Here is a 24,367-nt window from a genome sequence, read left to right on the forward strand (position 1 = left end):
GTCCAACAACTGGGAAAGTTAATATTCCATTTTTTAGAAATTGTTTTGAACTTAATTTATTTATTATGGAGGCTGAACTTAAAAGCTGAAAGTGCTTATGGCTTCCTGCTTGGATTATTATTATTATTTTTATTTATTTTTTACTCCTAAAGTACTGTTATGTATGCAAGCAGGGCCTAAAACTAACTTTTTGCCACACCTACCAATACCAGCCGAAAATATGTTTTACCAGCCATGACACACAATCAGGCACTGGCAGTTATGACACCAAAAGTTTAGAAAATTCACAATCCTCCATTTCAATTTGATACCACAGCTAAAACTATTAGCTTAACTAATATACATTTAATAGCCAACATTTTTAAAGACAAGTAAACAGTCAGTAATAAAATAAGAACATAACCAAATTACAAGCAAAAGCACATCAATACAATACAACAAAGAACAAATGAAACAAATGAATACAACAAATGAAATAAACAGTGCTCTTCAGGAAGGTTTAGTTTTCAGGTAGGCTCCCAGAATTATATAAAGTAGGCTAATCTAATAAATAATACTGCATGGTCTTTATATCCTTTATATATTAGCCTATTTTACCCCCCTTTTCTCTTTGTTGTTTGATTAACATTAAAAAAGCAGACAGTAGCAGGATTATTAGGATGCTGCCACTTTAAAACCGAATGCATTCAAGTGTTCACTTAAGACATAACCGACTATGTTTATTAGGATACTCGCCGAGACGGGCATTTTTTGACGAAATTTTTAGTGAATTTGTCCATTAAAGTGCAGGAAGGCATGGAAGAGAGCTCAACTTCACGCGTTGTCTGAGAGACTCGGCTTTCAAGCGCGTGTTAATTTTAGGCCCTATATGCAAGCCTATTACTGTCACGAAAGAAAAAAAAATCATGCGTTGCTAAATCATAATTATGACATTAAAAAGTCATTATTGTGAGATAAATAGTCGAAATTAGCTATGAGAAAAATAGATAGGCCTACTTTATAGATATATAAATATATACTTTATAAATATCCTTCATTCACCCCACCAATTCTCCGGATTATATAGTAAGCATTTATTGTATGTCTCAGTACAGGTAGTACATCAGACCCTATATGTCTCATGTATGTCCCAAAGCTGCAATATTCTATTCTATTCTATTCTATTCTATTCTATTCTATTCTATTCTATTCTATTCTATTCTATTCTATTCTATTCTATTCTATTCTATTCCCCTGCAAATATTTGAGAAGGCTGAAGAAATGATGAATCACTATGAGTGTGTGCATTGCTACTTAATGGCCTTGAGAGAGCAGTAGAGCACTTTTGTGTAGAGGGCTGCTGAAAGAGTATTTATCACAGTTTAAGTGGGGCATGCTTCACAATAAATAGGAAATGGATTTAAAGATTTATTATGAAGAATATAGCATGTACCAGGATGTTTTTATAGATTTTTTTTTTTCATTCAGAGAAAATCGAGAGAAAAACATTTTCACATTGCTATCAAGTCAACATAATTACTCAATAACATTATGCTGTAGCAAATAAAGAAAACCTATGCAAACAGATCAATTAGTTAGAAACTCTCCATATCCACCAACTCCAGTTGGACTCCATGCCTCTCTGAACACTTTTATGAATGTGAAATGTATAACTGCTATACCACACATGCCAGACTCATACAGTATTTATCCATGTAAATGTAAAGGTGTGACATTCAGCTTTCAATATTGATATCTTGTCAAGATAGATGGTGAAGTGAAAATAATAGTGGATTCCAGGTCTGCATCTCTCAAGGTTAATCAAGTAATCTTGAGTGCATTCTTCTGTCAGCCTGACACTTTCATTATTTATTTTGCATATCTGCTGTTTGTTAAAGATGAATAGAAAGGGGAAAACATGTACAGAATGTGTCTCAGGAAGCCCTTATCTCATCAAGTGCTCTGGTTTCTTGTTTGAAATGTAACCTCAAATAACATGAAAGAGTACCACTGGTCCATTTTTTTGGAACTGGGTGTTCTGAGGGGCAGAAAGCAAAAAATAAGAGTCCCGCTTTTCAGAGAGCTTGTTTTGTTTTTTGAGGTCACTGACTAAGCACTCGAGGAGAGGAAGCCCTAATGGTGGAAGTGAAAGTAAGGCAGGATGAACCGTTCATTCCACCTGGTTCAAAGTTTAATATGAGCCATTCTCAAGCATAACCATATCAGAATGATGAGGTGGAGGGGAGAGAGAAGAAGCAAACAAACAATCAGCAGTGGAGCATTGCAGTGACTGACTGGTCATGTCAAGAAGCATGAGATTAATGGAGGCAGGAAAAGACGGCGGCTCAGAGAGCAGCTGGATTTGATCAGTCTTTTCAAAGGGTGACATGAGGTGCGCTGCTTAAACAGAGTTATGTCAATGACTCATTAAAAACAATGTTCCACTCACTGTAAACAGGGTTCCTGCTCTGCCGCTTTAACCCTGTAAAGCCTGACGTATGAAATAACAGAAAAATCTTTTGAAATGAAACAATTTATTGAATCTTTAGACAAAATATTTAAAAAGTCTGCTTATGTGGGTTTTTTTATATTGTCAAATCACAGTCAAGTCACATTTATGTATATAGCGCTTTTTACAGTACAGATTGTTTCAAAGCAGCTTTTACAGAGATAATAGGAAAATAATGCAACAAAGTTTGTTTCAAGAAGAAAATAGCATCACCGTCCAGCTTCAGTGATGTTTCAATTTTGTTGTACACAAGTTATTAATTTAGTTCATTTATATATATATATATATATATATATAGCCGCTCTGGAGAAAACCGTGATGTCATCGTCCAGCTCAGTTCAGTTCTCATAATGGTGTCAATTGCAGGCAGATCAATATTATTGTTGAATATTAAATTAAATGTCCCCAACTAACAAGCCAAAAGCCAATGGCAACAAAGGTGAAAAAAGGCGACAAAGGTGGAAAAAAGTGACCAAAACTCCATCAGGTTACAGAATGGAGAAAAAAAAACCTTGTGAGAAACCAAACTCAGTCGGGGGGGCACTTCTCCTTTGGCCAGCGAATGAACAGTGTATGATTTTGATTCAGGCAGCATTACAGGTCAGAAGTCAGATTGGAATGGAACATTCAGAATATTATCCAGTTCTATCTGGTTGAAGATCGGAGTCATCACGCCGGTATGGAGACGGGTTTGTTGAGGATCAGTGTCACTGGCTGTCGTGTCGATGAGGCCTTCACAGAGGAGAGTCTAGTTGACACAATCTCTGCTGACACTTCAGGGATGTGTTGTGGTCGTGTCTAGGCGCAGGTACACCATATGATCTGGATACGGCCCGGATCCGGCTGACTACATCATGCGTTGTGGTCATGTCTAGGCGCAGGTCCACCATCTGATCTGGAAACGGCCCGGATCATATAGTATCATATTTGATACACCAGGCTTTTATGGCTCATTATGATGTAGGAGAATATGATTTTTGTTTTTGAGTTATTTCATATTTGATACATTTTAATATGATTTAAAAAGATAAGATAAAAATACAGCTGTTGCCAAAAGTATTGGCAGTGACATCAATTTTGTCTTTCGCAAAGTTTGCTGCTTCAGTATTTGTTCTTGTATTTGTCCATATAAACTTCCCTCGTCCACTTCACGAAGTGGAACGCACTTCAAAATGGCGGCAGGGATTCCCCCGAGGGGAAGTGCTTAGGGAAATATGCAAGTGCGTGTCTAAAAGTGGACTGGAACGCAGCTTATGAGTTTTAAGATCCGAGGTGTTGCCTGGCCACAGATCCAAAATTTTATAATGATCTCCAAGCCACTTCATTATCACTCTTGCCTTGTGACACGGTGCCTTATCATGCTGGAAGATACACGTATCATCACCAAAATGCTTCTGGATCGATGTGAGAAGTTGCGCTTGCAGGACGTTTTGATACCAGTCTTTATTCATGGCAGTGTTTTTGGGCAGAATTGTAAGAGAGCCTCCCTTGGATGAAAAGGAACCACACATGAATGGTCTCAGGATGCTTCACTGTTGGCACGACACAGGACTCATAGTAGCGTTCACCTTTCCTTCTCCGTACAATTTTCCATGTGTCACAAAAAATCAGGCTTCATCAGAAAAAAATAACTTTGCACCAGTCTTCTACTGTCCAATCCTTGGACTTCCTGCAGAATTTCAGTCTGTCCTTGATGTTTTTCTTGGAGAGAGGCTTCTTTACTGCCCTTTTTGACATAAAAGCACTGTCATGCGGATGCACTCACACACACACCTGCTTTCAATATTGAACAAGTTCTGCACTGGTGGTGACATGAATCCTCAGACTCCTCAGGAGGAGACCGTCTTGGCACTTGCTGGACACTCTGGGACGCCCTGAAGCGCAGTTGAACCTCTCTTCTTGAAGTTCTCGATGATCCGGCAAATGGTTCTTTCAGGTGCAATATTCTTTGCAGTAGTTTCCTTGCATGTGAGGCCATTTTGATGCAAAGCGATATTCCCTGCTTGTCTGTCTTTGGAGGTAACCATTGCTAACACAGTGAAATGGAAGCTCTTCTTCCCTCCATCTATAGCAGTCATTCTGTTCTTGTAATCCAGTCAGAATGATATAGCAATTTCTCCTCACTCTCAGAAAAAAAGGTACAAAAGCTGTCACTGGAACAGTACCCTTCAAAAGGGTTCTAATATGTACCATTTAGGTACTAATATGTACATGTTTGGTACCAATATGTACCTTTGAGGGACTTAAATGCACTCTTTAGGTACAAAGGTGTACCTTTTGTAAAGGTACCGCCACAGTGACAGCTTTTGTACCTGTGCTGATTATATGATTAGTGAAATTATGTTAGCTGGTAATTTTGTGCCAGGGTAAATTTGTTTGTTTTTTGATAAAGTTGCCAATGAAGCTTTTGGCAATTATTTAAAATTGCACGCACACTAACCTAGAAACAATTTGATTAAATGCCACAACAACTGAACACAACATTTATGTCACTGCCAACACATCTGTAAGTTGCTTCAATTCAGTAAATGTTCATCTTAAAATATTTCAATATAAAAGTTATTCCTACATTTACTTCATAAAAATCAGATTTCACAGCGAAAAGACACATGTACCATGACCTGACAGAGGATGTTTTTAGAATTATACTAAAAGGCCTTCGGCTTGCTAAAAAGTATAAACTATCAATCAGACAACAGAAGGAACTGTAGTAGATTATGGTTTTTCAGCAAAGTTTTTATCGTGTTGATAATTTAGAGGCCTTAGATATTTTCGTATCAAATATGATACAGTAGGCTTTATATGGTTAAAGGGATAGTTCACCCCAAAAATTCAAACCTGTATGACTTTCTTTCTTCTGTGGAACATAATAGAAGATTAAACCTAATGAAGAGGTTTTTGTCCATACAAGATGTCAATGGGGTCCAAAATAACATTGAATCCCTATTGATATTTTCCATTGAAGAAAGAAGTCATACACTTTTAGAAAGACATGAGGGTGAGTAAATAATGACAGAATATACATTTTTACAGTGAACTTTCTCTTTAAATGTTTGGAGAGTGGGGTTTGGGAGAGACTGAGAGTCAGTTGAAGGATACATCAACTTTAAGACCGAGTCTACTACAAACTGGATTAAAGTCACCAAGGTGCATGAATAACACTGCAGTGTATTTGGTTTGCACATCACCAAATGAAGTTACAGTGAGAACAGTGCGATCCTGATGAAGTAAACTCCAAAACAACTGAGGGAAAATTCTCATGGGAATTTAAGCCTTCACACAAAATACACTGGCTAGTTACATGATAAATGATCTATCAGTAATACAGAGTGTTTTTGGGAAAATCTCACACATTCAAAATGAACTGCTGTGAGTCACTAATAGAGAGAGTGCATTTCAGTAGAACAAATAAAAACACAAAATAGTTTGTGGTTGAAAGTGGAAACACATTTCGTATTTCTACAAATTACTACAGCTGCTCCATTTGATGAGACGGTTTTTGTGCCAATGAATTTAAAAACAGAGCTTTTAGTGTTGAAACCAAACTGCAGTGTGGCTGATAAGTCTAGAGGCGCTTTTAAAAAACATTAGCTCATTTCTGCAATTCCCTTTATTTCAAATATTAATATCATGTGTAATAATCTAATTGAGGCAGAGGATGAAAATCAAGGCTGCCCGGTGTGAGAAAATATGGTGGTAGATTATCCGCATTAACATTCTAACTGGATTTTAAAAGAATCAGTAAGAAAGGGATTAATGTTCATACAATGTAAAATATAGAAACCTTCTACTTGAATAAGACAAGTCATTTCTGTGTTAAAAATTAGTTGAAATTCCAATTAAATATGCAAAATTAATCACAGAGATTACTAGAAAGATAAATACACAAGGTCACATTTAAGTTCACACATTCCACAGCATTAGAAGCATGTTTTGAGGTTAAACATCTCAATCCATCTAAAATGAATAGGATTTTCTTGGCTTATCTTGACAGGTATTTATAGGCCATTTTGCAATGCCAATGAGGCATCTTAATGATGTAGTGTGTGTCTGTGTGTTTTTGCTAATGTGCATACTGAAAATGACTCTATTAATGTCCAACTCCACTGAAATAGCGTGTGCAGATGGGCAGACAGTACAGCAATCTGTCAAATTCTGTGTGAGGGGCTGACTGACAACCTGAAGTGTTGGCTTGTGGAAAGTTCTCGCTTCAGAAACTTTATTTTGATGGAAAAGAGGGAATTTTAGTTCGAATACAATGAGGGGTCAAGGTTTGGCTGGCTGAATGAGAATGCTAAAGGATGGCTTTTTCCAGGTATTGAAATCACCATGAAATCAAAATAACCAATTCTTTTTTCTTTTTTTTTGGAATATTGCAGGATTTATTATAAAGGATTTATCCATGCACATAATTATAAAAATAAATGAAAAATTATGAGCCCTTGTAATCTTTAATCAAAATAACTAATAGCATTAAAGGGATAGTTCACTTTGAAATTAAATTTTGGAATGTTTTAGCTTACCTCAAGGGCATCCAAGATGTAGGTGTCTTTTTTTCCGCAGTAGTTTCAATTTTGATATTTTTAGGTCAAACCGTTCTTGTCTGTCAGTCATATAATGCAGGTCGATGGTCACTGTCTCAAAGAGCATGCACAGAGTCCAAATTAAAACAATTCCCCATCGTCCAAATTAAACAGTTCCCCATCGTAAGTACACACTGATGGCCTAAGACACGAAACGAGCGGTTTGTGTGAGAAAACGAACAGTATTTATATTGTTTTTACCTCTTGAACACAGCTGTGTCCAAATGATCTGAGAGCGCGGGCGGGTATAGATATATACACTAGATGCCGCATTGGCTACGGTTTCGCAGTAGCCAATGCGACATCTAGTGTATATATCTAGTGAACTATCCCTTACATCTAGTGTATATATCAAGTGAACTATCCCTTTAAGCATTAATAGAGCTGTTGCACATTTCAGAGCAACATGTTTTGAATCAGCATTTTTTCAGTGAAACAGTGGAGTTATTTCGGGACTCATATTTCACTTAATTCCTAAATGAATCATTGCTTTTTTAAAGTTGGCATGAAATGGAGGTTGCAATAGTATTTTAGTCCCTATTGTGAAGTATATCTAAGTGAAACGGCTTCTCAAACAAGAACAAATGCAGGGCGGTACTTGATTTTGACCATCGGTCAACCATTTCTGTTGCGGTGGTCTCATGTGAGTGACAGGTTGTCCCGCCCTCGCGCCAGTAAACGTCATCAGTGAAGAAATGTCGTTGCAAGAGGGAGGGGAAGTTATTTTGATTAAAGATTACAAGCTAAATGGATAAATCATTTACAATTACTAAACTACAGCAATATTTAATAAAAACAAGAATTGACCATTTTGATTTCATGGTGAATTTAAATAATCTGTCTGAATGATTCACTGACTCATTCATAAAGACAGTGACATGTTCTGAATCAGTGTTTCGAACGAATCAGTTGAGTAGCTCACTCATAAAGATATTGGCTGCATCTGAAATCGTATACTCTCTCGAGTAGGTACTTATTTTGAATAATTACTTCATGGCCACTAAAAAAGTATGTTCTATATAGTATGAATGTGTGTAGTATGGAAGAAGTAGGTCATCCGGGTACTTTTTGCCTATACTCTTTTATGAATACGGTCACCGTGATTTTGCCAAGTAAGACATGATCCTGGATCATAATATTTTGTTGATCCTGGAATAACATTTCTGTCCCAAAATTTAGTCCTTACCCTATTCCTACCCCTAAACCTAACCCTACCCATAACTTTTCCCTAAAATCAGAGGGAAATGAGAGGTGAATAACACTGATGTTGAAGCACCTCACCCTGGGTCTAAGCCTAAACTTGACATAAACTGTAAACTTGTCCCTCAAATCTGATTGGTTGATTGGAAAGTTGATCCAGAATCAACAAAGATGTTGATCCAGGAACATGTGGTACCTGGTGAAATCACGTTCACTTTATGGATACTGTGAATTTCTGACATTTTTGGACATCTTTTGTCACATACTGTTTTTCACCTATATAGTAGGGAAGTATGCGCTTTCGGATGCAGCCATTCACTTGCCAACACCTATTGGCGTCTCCTGTAACCTGCAGAAAAGTCATAAAATTAGAATCCCACAAACTAATATATTTATTATTAAATTTAATTGTTTCTACAAATCTGATTGGTCTAGCAGGAATTAACTGTTGTTTAAGGATATTTTACTCTTCAACATGGCCACTATAAAGCCAGTTTTGGCCATTCGGCAGGTGGTTATTATTGGTGGCTTATATATGTCAGGCTGTTGATGCCCTGTGATTTACTCAGTGTAGGAGTTCATTCTGCTGTGTGAAGAAAACCAACCTGCTAAATGTCAGATGTCCTCCTGTTCTAAAGCTGAATTCATCTACATGCAATGCTGCCTGTCTATGTCCGAAGTGGGATGGGCAAGAAAAACTGCTTTAGAAACTGACAAATGGCCTAATAATTTCTTAAGTTAAAAACTGTGTAACTCTTTACAGCTGACTTACTGTGACATCCAAATTATCGATGTAAGAACAGAGGGCATTACGACTGTAGTCACTGACCTGGACAAATCGTATTATGTTGTACATCCTTGAGTACTGCATGCTATCTTAGAATGACATGCTGATTACTTGCCCTCGGGCTTGAGATCAGAACAAAAAGCACAGGGTGATGCTTTCAATATACAACAGCTGCGACAGGAAGAAGCTGGAGAGAACATAAGGAAACAGGACAAGGGACATTTTATGCCTAGGTTCACTGAATCAGGTCTTTGTAGAGCTGCTACTAGCAATGGGAAAGATTGTTTTGTGTAATGGATGAAACACTGAAACGTATTTTCTTTCTATTGCCGATTCATTTATGGAAAATTTTTTCCCCAATTTGGTCCTGTCACTCTGGTGATCCTGATTGTATTTGTGCCATTTAAATATCATTACATCATCATGAGAATAATTTGGTAACACTTTGCAATAAGGTCTCATGAACATTAGTTAAAGGATTAGTTATAGGAAAATTTCCTAATAATTTACTCACCCAAATGCCATCCAAGATATCCATGTCTTTCTTTCCTCAGTGGGAGAGAAATGATGTTTATTTGAGGAAAACATTTCTGGATTTTTCTTCTAACAATGGACTTCATTGGTTACCATCGTTTTTAAGTGCAAATCAATGCAGTTTCAAAAGTCTTTGAAGTGTTTAAACGGGCTGTACGCGATCACAGCTAAAGAAGAGGTTGTTATCTAGCACAACGATAGGACATTTTCCAAAAGAAATTTATAATTTATAGACTTTTTACCTTCAATAGTTCGGTTTGAGCTGATCAACAAATGGACAGGGAACTACGTCATCACGTTGAAAGGTCACGCCGGCATTACTATTTGAACTACTATTCATATTCATCAGAATGTTATTCATATTCATATTCACTGAATACTATAACTATTTATAATAGCAAACAATACTATTTGAACTATCCTCCTACGTACGGTCGCATTGTGCAAGTGCCTTCTGCCAGCGCCGGCGTGACCTTTCAACTAGATGACGTAGTTCCCTGTCCGTTTGTTGATCAGCTCAATCCGAACTATTGAAGGTAAAAAGTCTATAAATTATAAAATTAAAATGTCCTATCGTTTCGCTAGATAACAACCTCTTATTCAGCTGCGCGTACAGCCCGTTTAAACACTTCAAAGACTTCTGAAACTGCATTGATTTGCACTTAAAAACGATGGTAATGAAGTCCATTGTTAGAAGACAAATCCAGAAATGTTTTCCTCAAAAAACATAATTTCTCTCCCACTGAGGAAAGAAAGACATGGATATCTTGGATGGCATTGGGGTGAGTAAATTATTAGGAAATTTTCATTTTGGGGTGAACTAATCCTTTAATGCATTGACTAATGAACTAACAATGTGCAACATAGTCATAAAGCATTGATCAACCTTTGTCAATGTTTGTTAATAAAAATGTTCATGTTCTTGCTAGTTCATAGTGTAATAACTAATGTTAACAGATACAACTTTGGATCTTAAACATGTATTAGTAGGCTAAATGTTGAGACTAACATTAAGATAAAGATAAAAATGCAGTAGAAGTATCATTGTTTCAATGTATCAATGTAGTTATATGCTAACAAATTGAAACCTTATTGTAGAGTGTTACCAATATTCATGCTTGTTGGAATAAAAAAGTGAAATATTGTTTCAACATGTCACCTACTTTAGTTTCATTCCCAAACCAAGTTTTTCTTTTTAACCATTGGACCTCTCTAAGCATTGACCAGAAATATTTTTAGTAAAAAGAATGTCTTGACCATTGATATATTGCCACTATATTGTGTCAAGTCAACAAGAAGTCAGGAAATAGAATAATTTAAGTCTTACATAAGACAGTGACCGTTTCTGGTTAATTTAAATCTGACATAAATGAAAAATGACCCGTTCAGTAAGGGAGTCAGCTGTGAACTCAGTAACAGCTGTAATTATTTATTAAGCGAGTGAGTCTGATTCAAATCGCAAACTCACAAGCCAGTTTGAAGCTTTGTGAATCAGACATTACGTGCAGACTCTTTAGCTGTACACTCCTAAAATACAAATTATTGGTATGAAAAAGCAAAATGTAAGCGAATGCACTACTTAAAAAGCCAAGACAGAATGACGTTTTTGGCAGAATATGAGAAGTTATGTGTGGAGTGATGAATCACAATGATCCAGAGCGGTGTCTTCAAAAATCTGAGAAATAATAATAAATGCATCTCTACCACAGGAAGAGGTGTCAATGTTCGAGGAGCCTTTTTAGCTATTGGTATTGGTGAGCTGCTTCACTGTGAAAAGTCATTTAATGCTTTGTAGTACAGGAGAATATTGCTGAATAATGTTATATAAAGAGGAATGATCGGATGTTATTTTTCAACGAGACAACGCTTTTGCCCAAATTGCAAAGACAACCAAGAAGTGGCTTGAGAACAAGTTCATCAGGTTCATGTTTTGGCCGGGTCAGAGTCCAGATTTAAATCCTAAAGTGAATATTCAAATGAACTCAATTGAACTCAATATCCGGATGCACAAATATTTCCAAATCTCGCTAGTGGCGACTAGATTTTTAACGACTGCTGCAAATATTTATTTCAGGCATATTTATGTGAATTGAAGTTGCGTTCTGGGGCCCTATATTCAAATCATAAACCTCTTAAAAATAAAAGCTCATTTGTGAAAATAGAGACAACAAAGCATTCAATTTTGTTTAATGAATTATGTTATTTAAAGTACAGTACAAAAATACAACCATGTACAGAATTCAAAATCTAATTCTATTTAATCTGTCAATTATTGAATTAAAACAAAGAAACGTACCATAAAACGAATAAGAAATGTTTCAGATTCTGCAGTCAGATTTCTAGGTCACTAATCAAGTAAATTAGCTAACATTTTACAATAATGTTTCATCCGTTACCATTAGTTACTAACGAACAACCAATATATATTACATATATTAATATCTTAATGTTCATTTGAACATTTACTTCTACAATAAATCATATTGTCCATCGACATTAGATAATGTACACTAACGTAAACAATGAACAAATGTACTTTTATTAAGTAACATTAACAATGGTTAATAAATGCAATAGAAATATACTGCTCATTACTCGTTCATGTTAGTTAACAAATTAGACCTTATTGTAGAGTAACCATTGATCATGTGAACTCCTTTGTACAGTGAGTCAAATGATCCTGCAACTCAAGTGTCCGCTATTAAAGCAAAAGGAGCACAAATAAAAAACTAAAACATTCTGATAATCATGTTCAGTTTTCAATTCAACTTTTCACTCCAACTGAATGTCTTTTACAAAATTTATCATGAAAACTTTTAACTTTTTAACCCCTCTGCATGGTCATAGCATTAGACATTACATATAAATATTACATGGAAAGATCCAGAGAAAGCTAGAAAACATCCAGTTTAATTTAGCATGAATGACACTGGAGAGGAATACACGAGATCTCAGATTGAATTCAGACAAGAGCTTGGTCATTTAAAATGTCTTTATTGCTGTACGCCTGCCGTTTAAGTTGTTCAGTCACACTCGGTTGCGTTCGTCCAAGTGTGAGGTGAGGTCAGCAATTATGTTTTCGGTGATCCACCCACAGTACAAGTGACTCGATGTCCCGGTCACCGCAGCCATGTCTTTCAATAGTTACCATGGAGATTCCCTCTTCCCTCCTCTCAGAGACGGAACAGAGTAATGAGCAGAGAGGAGCAAAGAGTGAACTCATCAAACTGTCATCCAAAATGTTCAGCACTATTAAACTACCATTGTACCCTAGCATTTCCTCACTCCATTAGTATGATGAGGTGATTTAACTGAATTCTCAGATGCATTTGCATGATTAAAGTGTTGAGACAGATGATGTGAGTATCAAAGATCAAAAGTGGCTAATGTATTGCTATGTAACGCAAGAACGTTCGTTCCTGTAAAAAAAACCACCTGAAATCTCTAAATGTACAAATAACGGCTCAGTTTCTATAATGAATGTTGAAGATAAAGACACGACCGCATGATTATTTAACTGGAGGTAGTTTCAAACCAACAATTTCTTCAGGTCTTCATCCATTCCTCCTTTGGTTAATTGATCCAGACTATGGTAGCGATGGATGATATCATCTTCAGTAACTACCACCACTCGCACACCGTGAGTGTCATTCCCCAACTGACAACCCACTGCTGAGCTCACCACCATATCCAGCCCATCATGGCATCCTCCTGCATTTCTGTGGTAGTGACCAGAGAACACAGCTTTCACCCCTGAAATGAGACACAGGTTGATATCACTAACAAATGACATCATTTGAAAATCATTCCCCAGAGAAATCACACACAATAGTCATTTCATGATCACATTAGTCTTAGCTTCGCACCTACAGATGCCTGCAGTCCATTTGATGACCGACTGATACATATTGCTTACAAAACTGGTACTTTCTCAATTCGGCAAGCTCTAATCTGATTGGCTGACTCTTTACAACTTCCTGTCGCTCGAACAATAGAGCATGGCAGTAGCAACTCTAATGTCAAGCCAAGGGTTCAACTCCCAATAAATGAATCAACTGATTTAAAAAAATTATTAGAATCCAAATCTCTTTAGATGTATAAATCGATTGAAATCAAGGTGTGTTTACCAGGTTGATTCAAGCTCTTTTTAAGGATGAAATAAATAGCTGGATTTGCCGACGTTTGCAAGGTTAGTTAAATCACTGAAAGAAATTCTTTCAGTTTCGAGAGTTTTGTTTGAGGTACTTCAGTAAACTAGGGGTACGTTTACACGACAACGACGTACAATAAAAACTGAAACGTTTTTTCTTTGTACACATGACAACATTGTCAAAACGATCCCTGTTAACACGAATCATCGAAAATGACTAAAAACGCTGCATTATGCTTGCCAGGCCAGTAGTTTGTGAGGTCACTTTGTAAAGAAAGAAATGTGCCTGCGCACATACGCATTCTTTTACTACAGAGCACTCGCGCCAAACATGCATGACTATAGACTAAACGCGTAATACGCATGTGCATGGCGTCTGCGTTTTTACAAATTTGCGTTTTCAAAGTTTTCAGGCCCCCAAAACGCTGTTTTCTGTTTTCAGTTGAAAGCGGTGTTGTGTAAACGGCCCCTAGATGTACATTAGCAGAACTTTTCACTTTATTTTCAGAGTACTTATTACTTTTGGAAAGGTAGAAATGCTTTTTACAGAGTCCATACACATTTTCTGCTGCTTGTCAAAAAAATTAAATAAAAAAAATGTAATTACACATATATACAATATCGTTTAATGTGACCACTGCTAAATAGTGTGTACTGTAAAGTTTGAAACCATTACAAAATCAATAAAGATATTAATATTTAATTCAGCAAGAATGCATCAAATCAATAAAGTGACAGTAAAACATTTATAATGTTACGAAAGATTTATATTTCAAATAAATGCTGTTCATTTGAGCTTAGTAAAATCCTGAAAAAACATTAGTTTCTACAAATATATTAATCAGCACCACTGTCTTCAACATTGATAATAATAATAATAAATAAAAAATCTTGAGCACCAAATCAACATAATAGAATGATTTCAGAAGGATCATGAGATACTGAAGACTGGAAATGAGTTGAATGACTTCTCTAGGCTTATGAGATTTTACTTTGTTATAGAAGTTACCAGTATGATTACTGAAATGTTCCTTTCATGTATTCTCTAATGTCTTTATTTGATATCTGAGAGATGACTGCGGGTCTAGTCTATGCTAGGAATACAGCAACAGTGCTTGCTTATTTAGCCCGGCTTCCAGAAATGAAATATGGACTCGTTTTTTAGAGAAAGGTCTTCAACGTGTGTTAAAACTTCTACAGTATCTGTTCTTCTATCTAGGGAACCATGACGACTATAGGTCACAAGGGTCATTGGAACCAATAGTTTAAGTGACCATTTCTTAGCTAAAGTCTTTACTTTACTGTTTGATTAAAGTGTCCCCTCTTAGATAGAAAGAACGTAGTATCTTGATGTTTTGAGAAGACTCTCCTGTTTATCATTAGAGCCTGGCCAAATCCAACCTTGAAGAAGGTGTGTGTGTGTTAGTATTCTTGGTTACAGGTTAAGGAATAATTGGCATTAGTCGAGATGGACTGACTTGTTTTCTTCGACATGCTGGTGCCTAGAGCCAGTCTTGTGACCTCGGAGGACCACTGGTACCTAACTCAGGGTCCTGTTGGCAGCCGTACAGACTATAGAGATGTGCTACTGCCTATCAGTCCATGTGTGGGAAATTACTATGTTTATCTATTTCTTAGCCAATCAGAATCATTCAACCTGAAGCAAGGATGTATCTTAGACCTTGATGAAGGGTATAACTACTATGATCTTTGTAACTGTAAGCGGAGCGGCCTATGAACTCCTTGTGAGTCTTGAAGCTGACTTCTGCCTGATGAAACTACAAACTATCTTCAGTAAACTTTTCTTCAATTGACTACACTCTTGACTCCGGGATCATATCTGGTTCTTTGACTGTAAATCCGCTTACAATACACAAGACTCTGATCAAACCAACATGAGGCCATGAGCTCAATACTGCAACTGAATTTCCTGTCTGATTGGCCATGTCTCCACGCTGATAGACTGAAAATCCATATCGGCATGGTGGGGGCCGCTTCAGATTCAGTTTCCCCGTTGATCTGCATAACCATTGTGAAGCTTCTCATCTCTCTCATGCAGCAGTGGCCGAGGCTCTGCTATTCAGGAATTTAAAGCAATGGACCGAATGCAGAATCACTATAGTTCATCAAACAAGTCACCCAGAGGGAAAGGCACAAATAAGCTCTCTCTATTGTGAAGGAAGTGAGATTGGAGGTGGCTCTTCCACAGTTCAGCCGAGGTTTCATTTCTGAAGAGAATTCTGAAAAGGTGGTACCCCCATACTGAGGTAATGGATGCATTTGGAAGCAGGAAACAAAATCTCACATGAATTTTTCATTCAGACAGAGCAAAGGTGCTAAAAACCACAGGGATGATGGTAAGACAGGAGATGGAACGCCAAAATACATAAAAGAAGAAGAAGAAAGGAGAAACTGATTATGGCAGGAACACAACATTGAGAGGTATAATTACAGATTGTTGCTTGCTGTCAAGAGTTCATCTAAATTTCACTAGTTGTTCTTGTTCCTCATGCACATGATAGCTATCTGCATGCTCTGTTGGACAGAGAGGAACACTGCTAATGAAACCACACAAACAACACAATTACAACTATCTTGACACTTAAAGGCTTACACAATGCAGCACATAAAGCAGACACCTTTTCAAAAACAATTAAAACAACGGGAACAAAACATTAGGATGAATTATAATTGCATGTAAATGACTTCAATAGGAAGATTATGCACATTTCAAGCATCTTTCACATATTATAACCTCTAATCCACTTGATGGAAGCAAGCAACAGAAACATGATGGATAAAAAAAAAAAAGAGAGTCCAATTATCTGGGGAAGTCAGATGTGAAACTGAGGAGGGGGAAGAAAAATCAAAGCACTTCTAAAACAATTTACTCTAAGGACATCCTCTCTACTGCGCTACCAGATAGAATAATTAGACATGCAATACTGTTAATGACTGCACATTTACTGTAACTACACATCAACCTAAACCTGTTAGGTTAACCTACACCTCAACGCTATAGGAACTATCCGTGACGTTAGTATACGCTGATTGGCCGAAAGCACACGAAATACCACTTTAAACAAATAGAGTAAAAATCAGGGCCTGAAATTTCTAAAAAAGTGATTTCTGATGGTAATGGTAATGGATGTGTCAGTGTTAATGTATTTGGTCTTGGCGGAATAGATCTGCTACGCTGCTGCAGATTATGTACAGGGACATGCTACTGCTAATACATTCACAAAAGGGGCTTTCACACCAGAGGAACCTTTTCATAGTTCCTAGAACTATTGGCGGAAGTCCACGGATTTTGGTGCGTTCGTACCACAGGAACTAGGAACTATTTTAGGTCTAGGAACTCTTTTGAAGGAACTAATTTAGCTCCTACTTCAGAGTAGGGTCTAAACCAGCGCTATAGTACCTATCCGCGACGTTAGTATACGCTGATTGGCCGAAAGTACGCGAAATACCAGTACCCCCCCCCATTTAAAAAAAAGGCTGTGTACAGACACCGATTATAGCCTATATATTTACTCCAGAAACTAACTCTACGAACATGAAACAGTGATAGATGGGCCTCTTAACCTTTACGGTGTAAAGGTTTAGACTATTTCATGTCTATAAAAATAGCAATTTTTTCATGTTAGCCTATTTCATATTACACAGTGTATCAAATACATAGGCTAGTTCTTACAACAAGAAAAACCTGATTTTTGCTTTTAATGCTATAATAGAAGGTCTATTTCCACTATCATCTTGAGGTTTTAAAATAAACAGTTTTGTCCCCTGTTCAGATAATCATACTTGTCTGCGTCTCTCTGTTTGGACATTGTTTTGCTTTGTATGCCTTAGAAATGTCTGCATTTTGTGCACGCTTGCAGTCGCTTCTTTTCTCGGCTGTGATTTTTGGCTGTGAACATTTCAGTGTGTCCATACTCCCACCAGTCCTGTAATCATGCTGATTAATAAGCTGTGATCGCTTAACAACAAACAGTGCTGTTATGGATTTAGTTGTGGAGATCTGATGTAAAGTCACTTTCTACATGTTTATAAGAAGATGTCCATCTAAAGATGATCAAAAAATGTCATCCCTGTGGAAATTCTGGGATTCTACACTAAGGATTCTACACTAATGCCAACAGCAGTACTATGAACACAGCCCCCTTCTGTACGGTTTCTACAGTATATTCCCTTGAATTTTGTCCACTGCTCTCAGCGACTTATTTCCATCTCATGAATTGCGTTATTTCATTTCTTGAAGATACATTTGAGAAAATCCCATTTATCTGCCTGTTAATTAATGGGCTCATTACAGCAAGAATAGTAGTATCTAGGGATCAACATGCCTTTTGGCTGAGAGAGGTGAAATTTGCTGAGAATGTGAGAGAATATTACGTACTAAAAATAAACATTCACATAAAATAAGCCAGCAATCTAGTCCAATAAGGAAGTATGATGCCGTTCTGTGTTCAGTTCTCTGGAGACACACTAAACGCACTTCTAGAAGTCTCTATTCCCAGCCACAGAACTAACGGATCTGCCAGATATGGATTATATGTAAATCCTCAAGTCTCGTCTATTCAAACTACTCAGACTGCATTAACGGTTTAGTTTGAGGGTTGTGTGCCTGTGTGTTACTGCCTGTTTGTGTGTGCTGTCATTAGGCCACTGGGATACATTATTCACAAAACTCTGCCAAAAATAATTTGCATGACAGAAGGAAGTACAAAATGATTTTGTGCAGGGAGAACATTGCTTATGCCGGTCATATATCGCACCCATTTATCACTGTAGATCCTTTAAATGAGGGACAGAGTTTTGTGTAGTGTAATTATGATTTAATCCAAATATGCATGAAAGGCGACTGGCATAGTGCTTAGCAATTTCAATCATGCTGATTCCTGTACACAGCAAAGCCGTTTCTCATCGGGGAAAACATATTTAAAAAGAATACATTACGTGTTTGTCACTTTTAAAAGATGTATATGCTTAAGGATGTTTTTGTGGTTTTGTTATTGTATCGCTATTGATCGACATTGGATATTTAAAGGGATCATGACATGGATTTTTTTATTTATTAATATGTTCTTGAGGTTCATTTATAATGCTAATAACGTTTTTTGCACAAAAAACAAACAAACATATATGCAGAAAAATTTTTATTTTCAACCCTCATACTGACCCTGGAATTATCTGTTTTAAGGGTCAGCTCCAGTGTCACCAGCCCACCGGTGGGCCCACAGCCATTACTTATTTAAAACAGTAATATCCTATACTAAACCTAAACTGATTTTTAAAATAAATTACAGAGGAGCCGTAATTTATCAATTTGCAACAAGAATATTTTCATACTCCTAAGGCGTGTTCAGACCTTTATTTTGAAATAGTGATGTACGTGAACCTCTTTGTTTTCATGCCAAGAGTTCAAAAAATAACATCCATTAAATGTTTTAGGAAAAAAGGTCTGAAAATTTTTTTAATATAAAAATAAACAAAATAGATTCACCATTTGTGCTGTGGCCGCGAACTATAACGCACATACGTGTTCTTTTTATGTGTTTATTAGAGGTTGAATTCATATCAAAATCTGCCAGACTTCCCATACTACTTCTGAAAAGGATGTGTCTACTTCATAAATTATATGAAAATTGTGGACATATATGGTTCAAATCACTCAAACCACATATGGAAATGGAGACGCCCTTATATGGGCAGTAATGGAGTCTGGTTGTCACCAGAGACAATTTTGTCACCCAGTGAAAAAGTTTGGTACTGCGCCCAAACAAAATCTTACTGAAAGCAAATTTTTTGAGCTATCAACCTAAAATTTGAAACACAACTTGTTTAGATTATTGGCTTTGATTTCCTTGCAGATTTAGAGTGCAACATGTTTTGAAAATATATATTTTATTTTAAAAAAAATTACATTGTACATTTTCATTGACTCAAAAATCTATAACTTTTTCACTTTCTTAATTTATTTCACGTCTACAAAAATCTGCCAACTGTCTTCTTTAAAACAAGACCAATCTTACGTCCATATTCCACAGCATTCTTGAATTACAACCATTTAAGTTCGGAATGTGCATTTTCATGTCTTTAAAAAACACTTAAGGGGTTTGTCAGTAAACGGTCACTGTTATGATTGGCTAATGTCATTGCAGGAAACAGTATCAAGGCCCATTCGCTATTGCACATGAGTAAGTTTATATCCATAAAAAATAAACATAATTTACAGACAAAGCATTATGAAATAATTTACTTGGGTCTTATGATGGAGCTGCTGTCAGATCCAATACAGTCGGCTGCTTCATCTTTCAACAAAAGTTTCTTTGCGAACTCTCCATTACACTGAGCCTCGTTTACAAACAAAATCCTCCGAACAAATATATAATCCTCCGACGTGATCCAGGACGCCAATAAAATAAAACATCTACTCGTTTCTGATGATGGGATCCCTTTTAAGTCTGTACAGAGACACAAACTAGCCGTTTCAACTGGACACGTCAAAGCGAAAGTTTGTTCACTCTTCCATTTGTCCTGTCGTTGACAGACTCAAGTGCGTGGAATACGTCAGAAACTGAATGCGCATCTGTATACTGTATCCCATTGACTCACCCTCAAGCCATCCTGGGTGTATATGACTTTCTTCTTTCAGCCAAACACGATCAGATTTATATTTAAAATATCCTGGATCTTCCAAGCTTTATTATGGGAGTGAATGGTACCTTAGATTTTGAGCCCAAAAAAGTGCATCCATCTGGTAATGGCCGTCCACGTGTTCACAAGAGAGTCGAGTTCTGGTGTATGACATAGGCGTATGATGTTCGTCACTTCTCACCAAAGACTCTCTCGTGAACACGCAGATGGCCGTTATCGGAAGCCAGTGATTATAGTTTCTAAAGTTATAAATATGGATATTTTTCATACAAAAATGCATTGATTCACTTCAGAAGGCCTTTATTAATCCCCTGGAGTCATATGGATAACTTTTATGATGGATGGATGTGCTTTTTTGGGGCTTTTCACTCCCATTATAAAGCTTGGATGAGACAGGATATTGTTTAATATAACTCTGATTGTGCTTTGCTGAAAGGTGAAAGTCATATACTCCTAGGATGGCTTTAGGGGGAGTAAATTAAGGGACATTTTTTCATTTTTGTGTGAAGTAACCCTTTAAGTGACTGAACACCATGCAATGTAATTGTTTGTTGATGTCTTGCACTGGAGGCAGTCATATGCATGTGTATTTGCCCATGTGACGTCACAGATTACCCGCAATATCAAAACGAGCTGTTTTTTGGAGCTTGATTAAATAAATTCTTTGTTATTTAATGGTACAAAGACTTCTTATTTGTCAAAAGATCAAGACATGACCCCTTTAATTATGTTCATTTCATCAAATTTTACATGTAGAATACTTTTGCCATCAAAATTCACTTAATCTTAAAAGAACACTAATTTAATAACACTGTTAAATTGAATCCTAGCAGATTAATATAGATTTTAAATTACTGTACATTCAAATGTTGAGATGCTTAAATTCACGGCAGCATGTAAAACTACAGATTTTCATTTTTATAAACTCAACTTATTTGGACAAAATAATATAGAACTTAAATATTCGCCTTTTATCAGTTATTAGCCACAACATGACATAATTATCGGCGCATCGTAAAATATTCGTTATTGAGTTTTGAATCAGAAGTGTTATAGAAAACACATTTTTTATTCGAGCCAGAAACTATGAGTGCAAGAAAGTAAATAATTTTTCTACCATCTGCGATTTCCCTTAAACCAAATTACTAATCAAAGACATCAGAGTTGAAGAAACTGCAAACAGATAATATCCAAATGGATATTGCCAAACGGGGCTAGTTACAGTATATTTCTATGCCCTTGAAACACTCCTTATAATGATGCAAGACATTGAGATACACAAAAACACAGCCAAGCCTTTCCTAAAGGATATCTGATAACAATAGGTGCTCCATCACACTGTAACCTCCACAAAATAGACTATTCTTCATTGTCTACCTAAAAACAACATGCTTGCCAGCTAACCTACAATTCTCAGCAGGTGAACAGCTTTCTGTTGATTAACCAAATCCCGCGCTCATTTCTACTGGCGTGTGCTGAATGAGAGCGTTAAGACAGCTGAAATAGCAGAGGAAACACTTGGCTTATCACTGCTAATTAACACACTACAAGATAGCACCACTGGCAGTGTGAGAAACGTTGAATGGTAATTTAAAATGAAATGGTTTGCATTACAATGGGGGCTCAAAAATACAAGTTGCCTTTTAAGATAGCACAAGCTTCCTCTCTGCTTGTGCGTTTAGTGCGGTTGTCAAAAGTACTAATTTAGATGCAATCAAGGGTGTTTACAAAGCGCACAAACATTCTGTAAAAAACCTCACTTAATACTAGCTCAATCTCCTGTGCTCAGATTATAGCCTTAAGATGCCATCAGAATGGATCTCAAAGTAAAACCAAAACACAAGTAAATACATTTCTTATGGGTCTTTTTCTGTGCCTGATTTAGAGGGAAAATGTGTGGAATGTATTTACTCATTGTAACAAACAAATGTGTTAAACATATGAGTTCTTTACTCTAAACCAGCCTTTCTCAAAGTGGGTGCCGCGGCACACTGGGGTGCCCCCTGACTGTGTCAGGGGTGCCGCCAAAAAGGCAAAAAAAAAAAATTCGGACATTTCATATAGAAATATATTTGAATTTACATAAATACATTCTTCTTCTTCTTTTTAACCCTTTCGCACGTACGCTCACACCGGTGTGATCAGTCTAGGCTGGTCCCTGGAGCACCGGTGTGATTAGAACGGTCAGTGCATGACGTGATCAACTGCTACATTCAAATGTGCTTTCGCGCGTTGGCTGGAGCTGAGCCAGAGACAGGCGCGCTCAGCTGTCATATATCACAACTTTTCAGTGTTTTCATCCACATAATGTTTGTTTTAGGTTTCAGACATAAGTACTAAAAAAAAACAATACATTTAGAGTTTGTAAAATACACACTGATGTCAAAGGAAGAGGCAATAATAATCCTTTCCATTATAATTAGTTTTATTCTTCTCCCAGTTCACCTGCCACTTACTTTTATGTATTTCGGGAGAAGTGGATGAATTCACTTATCCGACAACGTGTGTCACGTGACAAGCAATGACGCGTCACCATGGAAACCATAAAGTGACACATTCTAAATAACGGTCACCTTGAAAAACTCACGCTGGCGGGTCAGCCAGAATATTTTAAATTTACGTGTGAAAGGGTTAAACATATGATCGGATTAATAAAATTGTAAATTCATTTTAGATAAATATATATATAAAATTTGCTTTTACATTTGGGTTATGCAGTGTTTTTAAATTATATTTTACACTGGGGTGCCTTGAGATTTTATGCACTTTTGAAAGGTGCCCTGACTGAAAAAAGTTTGAGAAAGGCTGCTCTAAACATATCCTTACACTAAAGAGAACACACAAGAGGTTAAGGGGATTTCAATTGACCTTTCACTAAGAGAACATCCAATAGAACTTATGAGATTTCAATGAATGGCCTGATATTCAATAAAACATGCTCATAATGGCTTATGATTGGATATTATTCTTACTAGAATGAATTGTGACATCACAGTGCAAATTGTTAAATTGTCAACTCACAAAGAAAAAGAAAAAGAAATTAACTTTACACAGTTATTGAGATCTACCATCTAGACTCTATGCTCATGTCCCAGGATTGACAGAAAACAAGATCAGTTCATTGTACACCAACAAAATAATAAATTATTAACATAAAACTTATCACAAAGCACAGAGAACCTGACAGACAGACATTACAGGGCATTAGAGTGCCAGTACAGCAGAGGAATATAGGTCTGTAAACAGCTCAGGATATCAGGAACTGTGTATTACTGTATATGTATTCATTACAAATGCCACCCACTGTACAAACCTCAAAGCTAACAGACATCTGGAGTGATCAGCATGTTTTCCCCCCAAGGCAGATGTCTCAAAAAAGGATCATCTTCTCAAAGCCTTGCTGCCTTTTAGAAAATGTGGTTTAAATCATAAAAATATCATTTGCAGCACGATATTAAATCTACGAGCTCAAGGAGCCCATGAAAACGAGTTTGTGGGCAGTGGCTGAGTTATCCTCTGACAGTGATCTCTGATATCCAGGAGGATTGGCTTATTTTTTCAAACATTTTTTTTATTTTAGCATTCTTCGTGTTTTGATCATAGAAACAATTATAGAAATAGTACAAGTGGCGTTTCGAAGGAAGCTGTGGAGTGCATGTGCATCAAAACCCTCTCTGTCCCCCACAGCAGTGCCCGACTTATTTACATTACACACTACTCCATTTCCATTAACACAGTGTGTATAAAATGAGAGATGAAAGTTCAAATCTAATATTAAAGATGTCACATCTTTCATGACTAGAGAGATTGAATCTTCCTGTTTTGCCCATTTTTTTAAGTCGATTTTCAATATCATTGCACCATGATGCATCTCTCTGGCCATACAAAGATCAATATATATTGTTTCTTTTGAACACTAACCTTTGGAACAAAGGAAGATGTGTGTTTTTTCCCCTCATGGCTAA

General features: G+C 36.7%; 1 protein-coding gene across 1 annotated transcript in view; it reads right to left on the bottom strand.

Annotated features, from left to right (window-relative positions):
• Window positions 1-11,762: 11,762 nt before the first annotated feature.
• The window catches only part of cpped1 (calcineurin-like phosphoesterase domain containing 1), a 28,704-nt gene continuing 16,099 nt past the window's right edge, over window positions 11,763-24,367 (bottom strand). The window contains exon 4 of the mRNA XM_082152864.1: window positions 11,763-13,345. Within this exon, the coding sequence (XP_082008990.1) occupies window positions 13,122-13,345 (224 nt within the window). The 3' untranslated portion in view covers window positions 11,763-13,121. The remainder of the gene's footprint in view (window positions 13,346-24,367) is intronic.

This window comes from Leuciscus leuciscus (genome assembly GCF_965113295.1).
Source record: "Leuciscus leuciscus genome assembly, chromosome: 21".
Lineage (NCBI taxonomy): Eukaryota > Metazoa > Chordata > Actinopteri > Cypriniformes > Leuciscidae > Leuciscus > Leuciscus leuciscus.